Genomic DNA, 12415 nt, shown 5'->3' with positions numbered 1-12415 from the left:
TTTATATCGGCTCCGATGCCACGGCGCCGGGACGTGAGGGTTGCTCACACCCTGACTCAGGGTCTGCAGGGTCACATGTGACCCACAGGAGCTATAGTTGCTGGTGCCCTGACTCCCAAACTTTTCCACACCAGTGTTAATCTGGGTTTTCTTTTTCCTGCTCGCCCGATGTTGTTCGATTTGCTACGACCTTCTTCCCTTTTTCCAGTTACTACAAAAACATTGTGAACGGGGATATCATACATCAAATTATGTCTGGAGGCGTCCTGACAGGTGACTAAAGCATGATTGGTCATGGTGCGGTCAGATGTTCTGGGCTCCACCACTTTCACCAACAAAAGTAGAAGAATTCTGAGGCACATACCAGTCTTAGAAGATAAGGATGGTACACATCCTATGAAGCCTGGTCTTTGATAACATACATTCCCATTTCCTCACACTGGACCTTTTAGGTTTGACAAGACTATCAATTTCTTTGCAACCTGTCGCTTTACCCATGGTACCACAGACTCCAGGTGGCTGCTCCTTTCGGTGATGACATTCTTCCAGAACACAAAGGGTGAAGAGTATCTTTGGTATTTTTAAGTGAAGCTGAAAATGACCTTTGTTTGTTGGCATAGGTAATCATCAAATCAGGATCGTCAATTGAGGTAACACGCTCCTTGTCAATTTTACAGTGGGAACTAGGGTGTTAAATAAATCACCAAATAATAAAACATTGCCTCAAGAGGAAAATCCTCCCAAAAATACAGTGTCCCTTAAAGTTGCAACCTGTCTACTGTGACAGGAACTGAACTTCAGGTACACAATAATTTCAGTCCAAATCAACATACTTTGCTTCAAAATATCATTTTTTATTTTACAAAAAAAAAAAAAAAAAAAAAAAAGAAAAAACAGATACCAGCACACAACACTTAACTGACACAGAAATACACATTCTCAGTCCAAACTTCTGGACAACTTACATTTTATGACCATATTATGATAGCATCAGTACTGTAGTTCTATAAACCAGTTTGTCCCCAATTTAAAAAATAAAAGCCAAGTCCACATACTGTCAGATATTTTCAACGTTAACTGAATGGAGAGACAGCAGAGAGGACGTGGGGCACTTAAAAGAAAACGGGGAGACCCGCGATAGCTTTGCATCTATAGGATTCACTTGATATTAACCTTGTGTTAAAATTAAATCTAAGTGGCGGGTGGGTTACAAGAGTGGCAAGACCTAGAGCTCACTTGACGAAAAAAACAGACCAGAATGCAAATCAAAAGAAATGATTCAAAACTGTTCCGCTGCTTAGTGCCTTTATCGTCGAGGGGAAGAGCTGCTTTGAGCGTGTCGCAGCGAGGTCCGGTGCAGAAGACACCACGGTCCAGGAACACAGGGTGGGACGTTATGTTCCAGTTACTGATAGTCCATGTTTCCGTACGCAGAGTAGGAGACCTGGCTCTGTCCGTCCTGGCCCTGGTACACTCCATACCCCTGATTGCTGCCCCACGTCGACTGGTCCCCCCAACCTGCGGACACATGGAAGAGCGTTAAGGTAGTCTCCTCTGCCCCAAATGACACATCATTTCCCTCTTCAGGTTTTTTTCTCCGAACAGATCATGGAAAGTGGACTTTAAATGTATTGTCAAAAACATTTTTGTAGAGAAATTGAAAAACATCGTCATTAAAGATGTCAGTTTTACAATATTATAATTGTTGAATACTAGTGTGTCATGTGGAGACTGGGTGTGGTCAACTACAGACTGGAGATCATTGTTATGCAATTATGAGTGGAGATTGGTGCACGGGTTGGCTTTTATTTATTTATTTTTTAACCTTGGAGTACTTTTCCACCCTCTCACCTACCGTAGTTATAGTTTTGTCCCCCCGTCACCGAGCTGGGGTAGGCAGTGCTGTACATGGAGTAGTCCACGTGGCCCTGATCCGCCGTCCGAGTTTGAGTCAGCAGCTTCTTTTTCTCCTCTCCGTAGCCGTAGCTGTAGGGGCTCTGCTGGTCGGCTGGAGGCGGCATAGAGTGGTAGTTTGCCGGTACTGCGGTGGTTGTGGAGGTGGTGGTGGCAGAGACAGGCGGGGCAGAGTAGGTGCACGCCTCAGGGTAAAAGGTCCCGTAGCCGCTGGTGGTTGGTGGGGCTACATTTGGAGGAGCTGCTCCCGTCGATGGGGCTGCAATTGGATTATTAGCGTCAAACTTATTAGAAAAGGTGTTCAATAAACAACTGTTTTATTTTTTAATTGCTTGAAAAATGCTGCACAATTATAAAAAACACTTTAATTTATTTTGTAACCAACAAGATAATAACTGGCAACCAGTACTTCATCTTCATGAAAACCCTGATTAGCATTTGGTTTGTTTTAACTAAACCAAGGCCCAAAGAAAAAGCCATCCATTTTTTTTCTTTACATCTTTACAAGTGTTTGGTATTTATATAAAAATATTTGGTATTAGTCTTTTAGCAAGCAATTTACCCATTATTGTATATATGTGTTGATAGTTTAGCACAACAAAACAGTTAATTGACTGCTAATGTGATACCATACTATTAGATTGGCAAATTTGGAAGTTCACATTGATCTATAAAATACCTCTACATCTTGTACAGGCAATGTTTAAGATAATATCTGAATTCACTCTAGAGCTAATATATTTTGAGAACAAATGGAGACAGCAACAGTGGAAACTAGGCTTTGTCACAAATGACTCAGAACCAGCCGATCTGGTGCAAACTGTCTCATATCTGTTGTTGCAGTCGTGAGATGGCTTGTAAATCAGTAGAAAACAAAATAAACATACACATTCCAACCAGGCTGCCCATAGCACATAGTAAAAGCAGTGGACACTTACAATAACCAATGCCAGGTTTGCTCCCATAGGTGTAGTTTGCTGTACAAAAAGAGAGAGCAAGAGAGAGAGAGAGAAAAAAAAAAGGAGTATTCAGATGCATTTCGGTGAAGAACATCTTTAGTTGGACTATTTCTGCCCGAAAACTCTGCTGAAACCTCTGAAGAGTTTATGCCCACTTTCTTACTTTTGTTGTATCTGTTTGCTGGGAGCGGTTTGCCTCGACCTCTACCTCGACCCCGGCCCCAGGGGCTGGATCCAGGATCTGAGGGAATGCCACGGATAGTGCCAAATCCAGGAATATGCTGTTGATGAGAGGGTTCTGAGGATTAGCTGTACACACCAAATGAAGGGGCTCGTCCCAATGGTTTGCACACAGGCCGTGACGATGTGCCAGAACCATTTTCGAATCAGAGCTGGTAAATTACCATATCGGTGTAGGTGACCTTCCTTTTTGCAGGGTCCTTGTTGGTGGGTGGCCGGTTACTGATGTCTGGAAATAGTTTCTCTAGGGCAGCAAGAGCAGCGTAAGACTTTGCCTCTTTCTTATTAGAGCCTCTCCCCTTGAACTTCTGACCGTCAACCTCCACCTGATGAGACAGGACAGACAAAACATAAGACAAAAATATGTGTTACGATAATTGACTTGTAAACGGGCTAAAACTCAATTCTATACCGGAACGGTTCTTTAACAGTCATTTGATGAGTGGAGTCTTTTTTTAAAGGGATTTTTTATGTTACGCTTGCATTTCAACAGCCACCGTCTATAGTTCTCTGGTCTCCCCATTATCAATAAAAGAAAAAGGCTAAATGCTCAACGTATATGTTTACGCTTTAACGTACACTGAGACGGGGCTCGCACTTGGACTCACCTCCATGATGAAACACTTCTCATGGGAGCCGCCCGTCTCTGCCGACAGCTCATACTTTAGGCTACGGCGCTTCTCGTTCAGCTCCATCACAGGGTTCTTCCCGTGCTTGGTCAGGATAGGACCCTGGGAAGACTGGTACAACAAATTTAGGAATTATGTTTCCATTGAGTTATAGGATGAACTTGGATCAAATGCATATTCTATTTGAGGGGGGGGGGGCAAAGACACAAGGAAGGTGCTTACATCATCTGATGCCGTAGGTCTTGCATCAGAAGCTTTTTCTGATGCCTGGCTTCCTTCTCCAACACTGCTAGACTCAGATTTGGCCTCCGAACCTGTTGGCAGACCGAGCTCTTGCAGCACCTGTGAGACAAAGAGCCAGCACCAAACGCCGCTTAAAACAACCATCCCATCATGGGCGCAATGTCAACAAAACGTGTATACAGAATAATATATGCAAGTCTCAATTGAAATACGATTCCTTAGAGCCTTGCCTTGGTCGCCACATTAAGTTTGGCAGCTCGTTTCGAAGGCCCCGTGGCCTCATAAGTGTTCCCGTTCAGGTCCACGGCCATAGTGAACACTGGCTCATGGACTGGACCCGTCTGGGAGAGGAGACGGTAATCCAGACCCGGTTTGTACTGGTTCAGACGCATCACAGCATTCATGCACAAGTCATCGGAGACTAAAGTAACGTGGGCAAACAAAGAGGAATAAATACCAGTTACAATAAATTCACAAAAGAGATTAATTTGGCGACTGAAGTAAGATTTCTGTGAAAGGCCAATATGAATAGCTTCATCAACAGCAATGCTTTTAATGTTACGAACATGATTTCCTTTGAAAGCGCTGGTGCTTCTGAAACTTGAGAAACTTCCTCTGCTTGCTGTTGAGTTGACAGTCCCCCCCGTCGTCCACCTCAGAGAAAGGCCTCTTAGGTGGTAGGTTCGTCTGCCCGGCAGCAATTTGGTCTGGATGAAAAAGACATTTTTTTTTGAACCATCCATGAAAATCTAGCTTTGAGTTCCAAACCTTTTGGCTTTATAACTTTGAGGTGACATATATAAAAAAGTACCTGTGGCATCTTTGGATCCCGTTGGTTTCCAGGGTCTGACAGGAATGGAGTCCATCCCCAGAACCTTGTGCATTTGTCTAAATGCTGAGAGCCTCAGGGCATGCTATGCGGGAGAGGAGGGTAGTAAATGTAAGCATTAACTTTGTAGGCCCAATAAATAAAATAAAATAAATAAATAAATAAATAAATAAACAAACACTCTATAAACAGGATTGGCTTTGTTACAGGATATTGCACATTGTCATTCTTATAATTCCAGGTTCTTCCACACTTAAGGAGGCACTCCTCCAACAGCTACAGTAAACAGTTGTTTTAAAAGGTCACCAATTGTGGAAAAACTCCCTTTTTCAGTGCCTGTGCATCCATTTTGGTCTCTGATGGGCCCACTAACATACAATCTGTGAAAAAAGACAACCCAGTCAGTTTTTTGTGGGCTGCCTGGGTCAGAAAACATGCGATTCATCAAGCCAGGATGAATAGGATTTGCCTCCCCCTCCTCTGCCAAGTGGGGGCTCATTAGAATTATACCGATTTATAACCGGTCCCCCAGACGGAGGACAGTCCGCTCGGTTGAGTCGCATCGCTCTGGGCAGGGACTAGCCCACATACATTCAGCGGTAATAATATAACCAATAAAAAAAAAAAAAGTTTTTTTTATTGTAGATGTATTAAGTTAATTTATTTTCCGAATTGAATGAATTAACTTGCGACCCGTGCGCTGTCTCGATGCGAGCCCGTGTCTGACGAAAGTCAGAACTAATTTTTAAATGACCTCTTGTACATCTAATAGGAGTGAAGATCCAGCAACTGGATTGCTTATTTCTCGCCTCAAATTTGTTCAGAAACAGATTTTAGTGGACTGATTAGGGAAAATAAGTAAAGTTACGGAGTACATACAACACAGAGTTCATGCTGAAACCCCTTCGGCTGACATCACTTCAGAGTTCCAGTGCAGGGGGAATACAACCAGAAAAAAAAAGCCCTTGAAGGTATTTAGTTCTCAGGGGACCTCCCCAGTTCCTAGTTCCCCTCAGCGAGTCCCCACAACTGTTCTGTGTGAAAACGGCTCATGTCTCAAGTCAAGTCACAGGCTTTTAACTTCCAAGTCGAGTGTCAAGTCATTTATTTTCTGTCAAGTCAAGTTGCAAGTCATCAAATCAGTGGCTCGAGTCCAAGTCACATTGACTGAAGTCCACATTAGATGGTATTAGATGTCATTTTCTAGAAAGTTATTAGCGTTACTTGCTGCAGGATCCACGATAACGTTTATAGTATTAGTTTGTTAGTTGAATGTCTGTAAGATTAACTTGATCTTATCAACACTCTTTAATAATGGGAGAGTAAAATGAACCAGTACCAGAGTGGGGTGTTTGGAGCAGCAGCTCATTTGCATTTAAAGCTACAGCAGACACAGCCCATCGCAAAAATGACTCAGAGGGCATAGTGGCATTCTATGCCGCATAATCCCAGTGGTATTTTCAGCAAAAAAAACAAAACTTCAAAGACATGGTTTGGGGACCTCAGAGACCTATATTAACTTGTTAAAAAGGAGTATAATATGTGACCTTTAAGCAATGTAAAGCAGCCTTGCTTTACCTGAGCACTTTGTGTAATGTCTTCACGTTGTTGAGGTCGAAGATGAGCTATGGCGTCCGTATCATCTCTTTCACACGGATCTTTAATTCCTGGGCCATCTTTCCACAGAATATGTTTCATTAACATCACGCTCTTCATGTAGGTTTCTCAACATATGTTGATTGATCATTAAGAAAACTCCTTGAACTGACCTTCGAAAAGAATTCCAGATGCAATACACTCCAATACCCGACGGAAGGCCTCGCCCAGTCCCAATGGCCTTTCAGATGTACCAATTGACTTCTCAACGATAAGTTCAAGAGGCTAAAGGTTGCATGGAAGAAAACGCCAGGAAAGATTAAAAATTCACAATAGTTACTTCAATAAGATACCATATTCGTGTATGCAAGGGCAGACTCCATTGCAGATTGACAGCAATAACACCAATAAGCACACACCTTCTCTTTCAAGGAGGTTATTTTTGTCCAGGTTTGTAAACTCAATACCTCACAAGGCAATGGATGGATTTCATCAAATACAGTATACGGATTTCCCCATGTCATGAGGCAAGACAATGACTTAATTTAGGCTGCATCTTAATCCAATAATTTTTCCTCTGTGCTCATCTTGGCAAGCTTGAGTTGGACGTTTTTAGGAAGCCATCATTTGCATTCTCACCCCCAAATGGACGTCTATTCCAGCTATAATATGAAAACATGTCATGTTGCCTTGGCAGTGGTCTGCACTGTTCCAACTTGTGTTCTTTGGGGGTTTTCTTTATGAGTAATGAATGTGCATAACAACAGTTTTCTCACCCATCCTGAGAGAGGAGTCCAGCTAGGAATGCGGTTGCACAGGTCTCTCATGATGCGGATCACAATGACTGCAGACTTCAGATCATTGACCTTCGCCTGGGGAGACAAACATCAGCCAGGTAAGTAAGAGGACTCACCTTCACTAACAAAACCTGTTCGATGTAAATCTGAGAAAAACACACATGTATGGCTTTTTAAAGATCTGTTCATAGCAATTGTATTGAACTAGGTAGTTTTCAGAAAAGGGGTGCAGTTAAATTCCGAAAGAGATAATGTATTGCATAATACATGGGCACATTTGGTGTTGGATTTTCTGTCCATACCAATGACTTGTCTGAATGTGTTGCTACAACCCAGTGGTATGGATAAAGACAGCCAAACAATCCTCACATTAATCATTTGGTGAGATTATCTAGAATTTGAAATGACGGAGCATTGACAATTTCCAATTAATGTGGCAGATCTGCAGTAGCTGAGGAGGCAATGTATAAATATGCACTTTCTCTGTCAAAACCAGCGAAAATATAACGAAATCATGAGACAACATCTAAACCTTATGTACAAGTAAGGACGGGGATGCAAACCTGGAACCACTTAGCGTGGCGGAGAGACGCCAAGGCAGTAAGGCATTTCTGCCTGTCCAGAACGTCCGGCGGATCGTTGACCGTTTGCGTGTCTATTGACGAGGTGGGGTAAGAAGACAAGGTACGGTTTGACCAAGGGGGTTGGTTCTGTCGTGCAGCTCAGGGAGTAGCAGCTTTCCCCAAAGCCGCATCAGCAAGGAAAGGGGGTCCTTGTGTCCATTATAACTATTATTACAACTATTATGGTCTATTTTCTACCTATCACAGATCCATGTTTGAGGTGAATGTGTTTGAGGGTATGTGTGACGATTTCACGCAAATTAAGGGTAATCCTAAATATCTAAATATGTGACATGCATTGTGGCGTTGTTTGATAGGTTATCAAATGTGTCCCGTTTCCTTAGTCTACAACAGGAAGCTTCCCCTTGCCTCAGCCCTTTGGCTTGAGTTTGCTGCTTAGCCCCCATCCTGAGACAGTGTGTCCAGTTGGTCAAAGGTCCAGCGTCCCTAAAAACTTGACAAACTAGAAGGCAATCAGTTGTAAATCAGAACCATTTAAAATATCTGGTAGTCTGCTCCACATTGCAGCAAAACTGATAGTTTTCCTAACCTTAAAAAAACGAATTAAACAAAAAAACAAAACACTAGGGCTATGAACCAATCACAGACTAATACAAGGCCTCTTAAAATACATGAAAAAGCTGAACAAACTAAAGATGAGAAGCTAGGGTTTCTCTTCCTGACATTCAAAAAGAAGATCATTCTGATTCACTAAAATAGTTCATACTCACTCAAACAACCAAAACTCCACCAAGACAAACACCTACACACATCGATAGACATTTACTCACATACTCAACTTTCTTGCTTATGTCTGGTTTACTTCATTTTACCCAAACAAAATGTATTTCTTGGCGATCAGTTTTGCTGCAGTCAGAATCAGATGTACAACCTCTGCATAAAAACTCATGCACTGCGCGGTTCAACGGGTTATTCTTAAAAGTTACTTTAAACCTGGATACAATTTAGCAGGAATAAAGTCATCTACGACAGCCACTGTCACCAAAAACATTTATACAATGCATTATTAACTGCTGTGGCTGTAGCATTGGCGACTGTAATTGCGTTACAAAGCGACGGCAGAGCTCTCAAAGCATAAAAGAGGCCGTGTTGACTGGTAGTTCACTGGCAATGGACAGAAAGTCACTGTACAGCTCCACTGATTATTGATATAAAAAGGTTGACAGAATATGGTTTGCATATCAGTGGAGCTTTACAGGGCTTTCTTCTCAGGGCCGCCTGCTGGGTTGAGAAAATGTGGCCAGTGATAGCTGGTTCCAGGTTGAAGGGTGAAAAGAGAGGCATACCAGCTTCTGTCATGGCTTCGCTCCCCAACTCTGTCCTGACCAGAGGTGATGTCAGGTGGATGGTGAGGGTGTAGACCAACTTTTTGGAGCTCTTCACAATTAGGGCCGCATCCTCCGGACTCTCAATTATTTCATATTTGTCCTTTGTAACCACCTATTACAAGGAGCAAAAACAGGCAGATTGAAGGGTTAACTGATTAAACTATTTACTGGGGATAATAAAGTATTTTAAATCTTGGATTTTTGTATACATTTTTCCCCATCCTACCTGCAGTTGCACAGTGAGCATTTCGGCCACTTGTTTGAGCAGAGGCACAGTAGGTTTGTTTGCGCAGAGCAGGACCAGTTCCAGGTCCATGTCCCCCTTCAGCAGCAGTCCTTTTGCCACCAGTCCCACTCTCATAACCCCACGAAGGACAGGGTCAGGCTTGTCAGCACTGGAAACAGTAGGCAGAAGAGGAAACAAGAGTTTAGTATGAACAGACTTTTATTAATAATAACAACAAAAATAAATAAATAAAATTATGGATGAGAATGTTTGAGAATTAAGATGTTGAGAAAGAAAAGCATCCTATGTCACCTAAAGGAAGTGACAGTGTCCTGCTGGCTTCTGAAAAGATTGCAGTGATTTTTTTTTTGTCAGAGTGAAATGCATGGACCAGATGTTAGGGCTAATTGGAGCCTAATTGGTCTTTGCTCCTAAAGATATGGACAGATTTGGCGAATAAATATAAAAACAATAGCGCTTGGTATCCAGGATTTTGTGTCTGGTATTCAATCCAGTGTTTTCTGAAATTTCAAATAAATTTGGTGATATACAATATTATTTTAATGTTGTCATATGTCAATTCTTTGTTCACACTTCTTAATTTAACAACGGCTTAAAAAAAAAAAAAAAAAAAAAAAGCTTGGACATTTCACATTACCTGCCTTCCCCTGTTTGCTTGTTGTCCAGCTGGTCGGACACAGACTTGAGAGCACACTCAACGTGGGAAATGACTGTCTGTACCGCTTCAAGCTCCTCTGGGGAAGGGTACACTGCAGAGTGCTTGGCCATTATGTGGCGATCATATGGTTGCATCGGCAACGGGTGGGAAGATGCAGCCTTGAAAGTGACAGAAAAACAGACACAAAGTGTTCAAGTATTGATGTTTTAGTGAGAAAGGGGTCATAGTCATCATCATCATCATCATCATCCGCTACACATAAACTCATCAAAGAGGGTACTCAAGCTTTTGTTGTCCATAAAATTTCTCATATGTTCAAGTAAAACTGAGTCATTTTGTTAAATGTGTAAGCACACAAAAAAATGAAGCTGATTAGTTGAAGTTGAAAGTTGAAAAAGAGGGGAATATTGTTGAAAAAAATAATGAATTACTTCAAATATTACTTCAAAAAAGAGAGATGGCTGTGTTGGCGTTAACATGCATGCAGGCTTTCAATACTGACTATCTGTATGAATTTGTCATTTATGGAGGGAGTAATCTGTGTTGCATGTACCTCATGAGTCCACTTTGTGTCCTCAATCTCTTCTATAGCAGTAATGTAGTCGTGATACTGTCTTAGTTCCTCTTCATAACACAGGCAATCATACCAGTAGCGCAGATCCTCATATCTACAAAAAGCAATACAAGACCAGGCCAGTTAATTTTCAGTCAGTCAGAGAACAGCGACTTTGCCGTCTGCTACTGTACAACACAAACATGTTGGGTGTCACCAAGTTTAATTTGACAGGCCATTGGTGCTTCAGGGAGAGAAGATTATTATCTGCTTTACATAAAAATAACTGTTGACAGTCAGCAAAAATGTCAAGAGAAATCCTCTACATTTACATTACTAGACATATATAAGAAAGAAACAACTTCATGACTATGTCTTGAGGTCAGCTTGGTGACCTTGGTGAATAATAATAAGGGGATTTCATTTGAAAATCACAGTTTTGGTTTGATGTACAAAGTTGTTCAATTGGATGGACTGCAGATCATTAATTTGATGAGGGATTTTGAATATATAAGCAGGAACTGTGACATAAGTTTGCATCCTGTAAAGTTGATTGATTATTGTGCTCATAAACAATTCCATATTATCAAGCCCTACCTTAGGGAATATAATGAAAGTCCATTATATATGAGGCCATAACACAAATTCTGCTCTCCAAAGAGCCAGATGATGGGACGGCAGCACGTTGCTGGGTATAAACTTTGAACAACTATGCTGTTTTGTCATTATTATATTTAGACATTATTCTACACCAAGCTGGTTAAATGGCATCTGTACCTGTCGAAATGTTGGGGCATGAGGCGATGGCCCTGTTGGATCACACTGTCCCAGTACAGCAGCTCCTCGTAGGCCTGGCGCTCATCCCACTCGTGGAATGGTAGCGGTACCTGTGCGGCCATGGTTCTGAAATTTCTGGATTTTATACTTCCACCTGCAAATTAGAGGACCGCTTTTTAAATCACTGCATTGATCGCTGTAACTGCGGCAACTTCAAAAGGAACTGACTGCCGCGTAAACACAAGTTGGCATAACAACAGCTAGCTAGCCGGCTAACACCGGGTTCCAAATAAATACAAGGATGCTAGCTGTTTTCGCGCAAACTACGTTAAACGATTTGCATCATTTGAATCATTTAATCACCGGAAAGATTTATTTTATGCTTAAGATTTATTTACAATCGAGTCTATAACACGTTCTTGCAATTTACACCCCACCTATCGGATTTATGTGGACCCTTTATCTGGGTTAGCTGTGGTCAGTTGGCTCCACGGTGCGGTGTCGCCTAGTGATGACGTGTTGACTTTCGGTCACCTGAAGCTGCGTTCCTTGCAAGTTGGTAATCGGTCATTCCGAGTCGGTAGCCCCCACTTCCAGCTAAATGTGTATGCTAACATAACATGAAAACTACACAGAGGTTAAGTTAGAAGTGATAAGCGTTTTCGGATAAAAACGAATACAAAGGGAACGTTATCATCGTTAACTGCGAGTGCTGTCACGTCACTGTGATGTCAGGACCGTTACCCCTGGAAGCTCCTCGCGGACCCGAGCGGTCGGCCCGGAAATTCCGTTGCTGTCGTGCCGTTAGAGTTTAGAATTTCCCGATTTCGGAATTGATTCGAACGCAGCAGTGACGCAGGGATGCCCGTCAGTGCTGCAGGGATGACGTATTTTTGGAGGCCAACCCGGACGTTAGCGTCGACCCCAATGGGATTTTTCCATTGCGTTTTTGGATCGTTGCAGGAAAATAAGCTCTGTGTCGAACAAACATTTATCATACT

At 42.2% G+C, this 12415-nt stretch overlaps 1 protein-coding gene across 1 annotated transcript; it reads right to left on the bottom strand.

Moving 5' to 3' along the window:
* Positions 1-843: 843 nt before the first annotated feature.
* Positions 844-11964, bottom strand: LOC307229799 (interleukin enhancer-binding factor 3-like). Its single transcript, XM_079999878.1, has 20 exons — positions 11852-11964; positions 11415-11568; positions 10638-10752; positions 10064-10242; positions 9406-9574; positions 9138-9291; positions 7771-7862; positions 7187-7282; positions 6584-6695; positions 6393-6490; positions 4797-4899; positions 4552-4692; positions 4216-4406; positions 3965-4084; positions 3722-3853; positions 3278-3439; positions 3037-3154; positions 2853-2891; positions 1852-2173; positions 844-1518 (listed from the first exon to the last, which is right to left on the bottom strand). Exons 2-20 carry the CDS (start codon positions 11534-11536, stop codon positions 1395-1397), a joined length of 2589 nt encoding a protein of 862 aa, XP_079856004.1. The 5' UTR covers positions 11537-11568; positions 11852-11964; the 3' UTR covers positions 844-1394.
* Between the last annotated feature and the right edge of the window lie 451 nt (positions 11965-12415).

This window comes from Zeus faber (genome assembly GCF_960531495.2).
Source record: "Zeus faber genome assembly, chromosome: 4".
NCBI lineage: Eukaryota > Metazoa > Chordata > Actinopteri > Zeiformes > Zeidae > Zeus > Zeus faber.
The sequence above is the reverse complement of the archived record's forward strand: the minus strand, read 5'-3'. Positions and strand labels throughout refer to the sequence as shown.

Excerpts from the sequence above, each read along its gene's own strand:
- LOC307229799 (XM_079999878.1), bottom strand. The coding sequence starts at position 11,536 with ATGGCCGCACAGGTACCGCTACCATTCCACGAGTGGGATGAGCGCCAG. Across the intron at positions 6,491-6,583 it reads ATCTGGAATTCTTTTCGAAG|ATGGCCCAGGAATTAAAGAT; the intron begins GTCAGTTCAAGG and ends TTCTGTGGAAAG. Across the intron at positions 2,892-3,036 it reads AGCAAACAGATACAACAAAA|CAAACTACACCTATGGGAGC; the intron begins GTAAGAAAGTGG and ends CTTTTTGTACAG.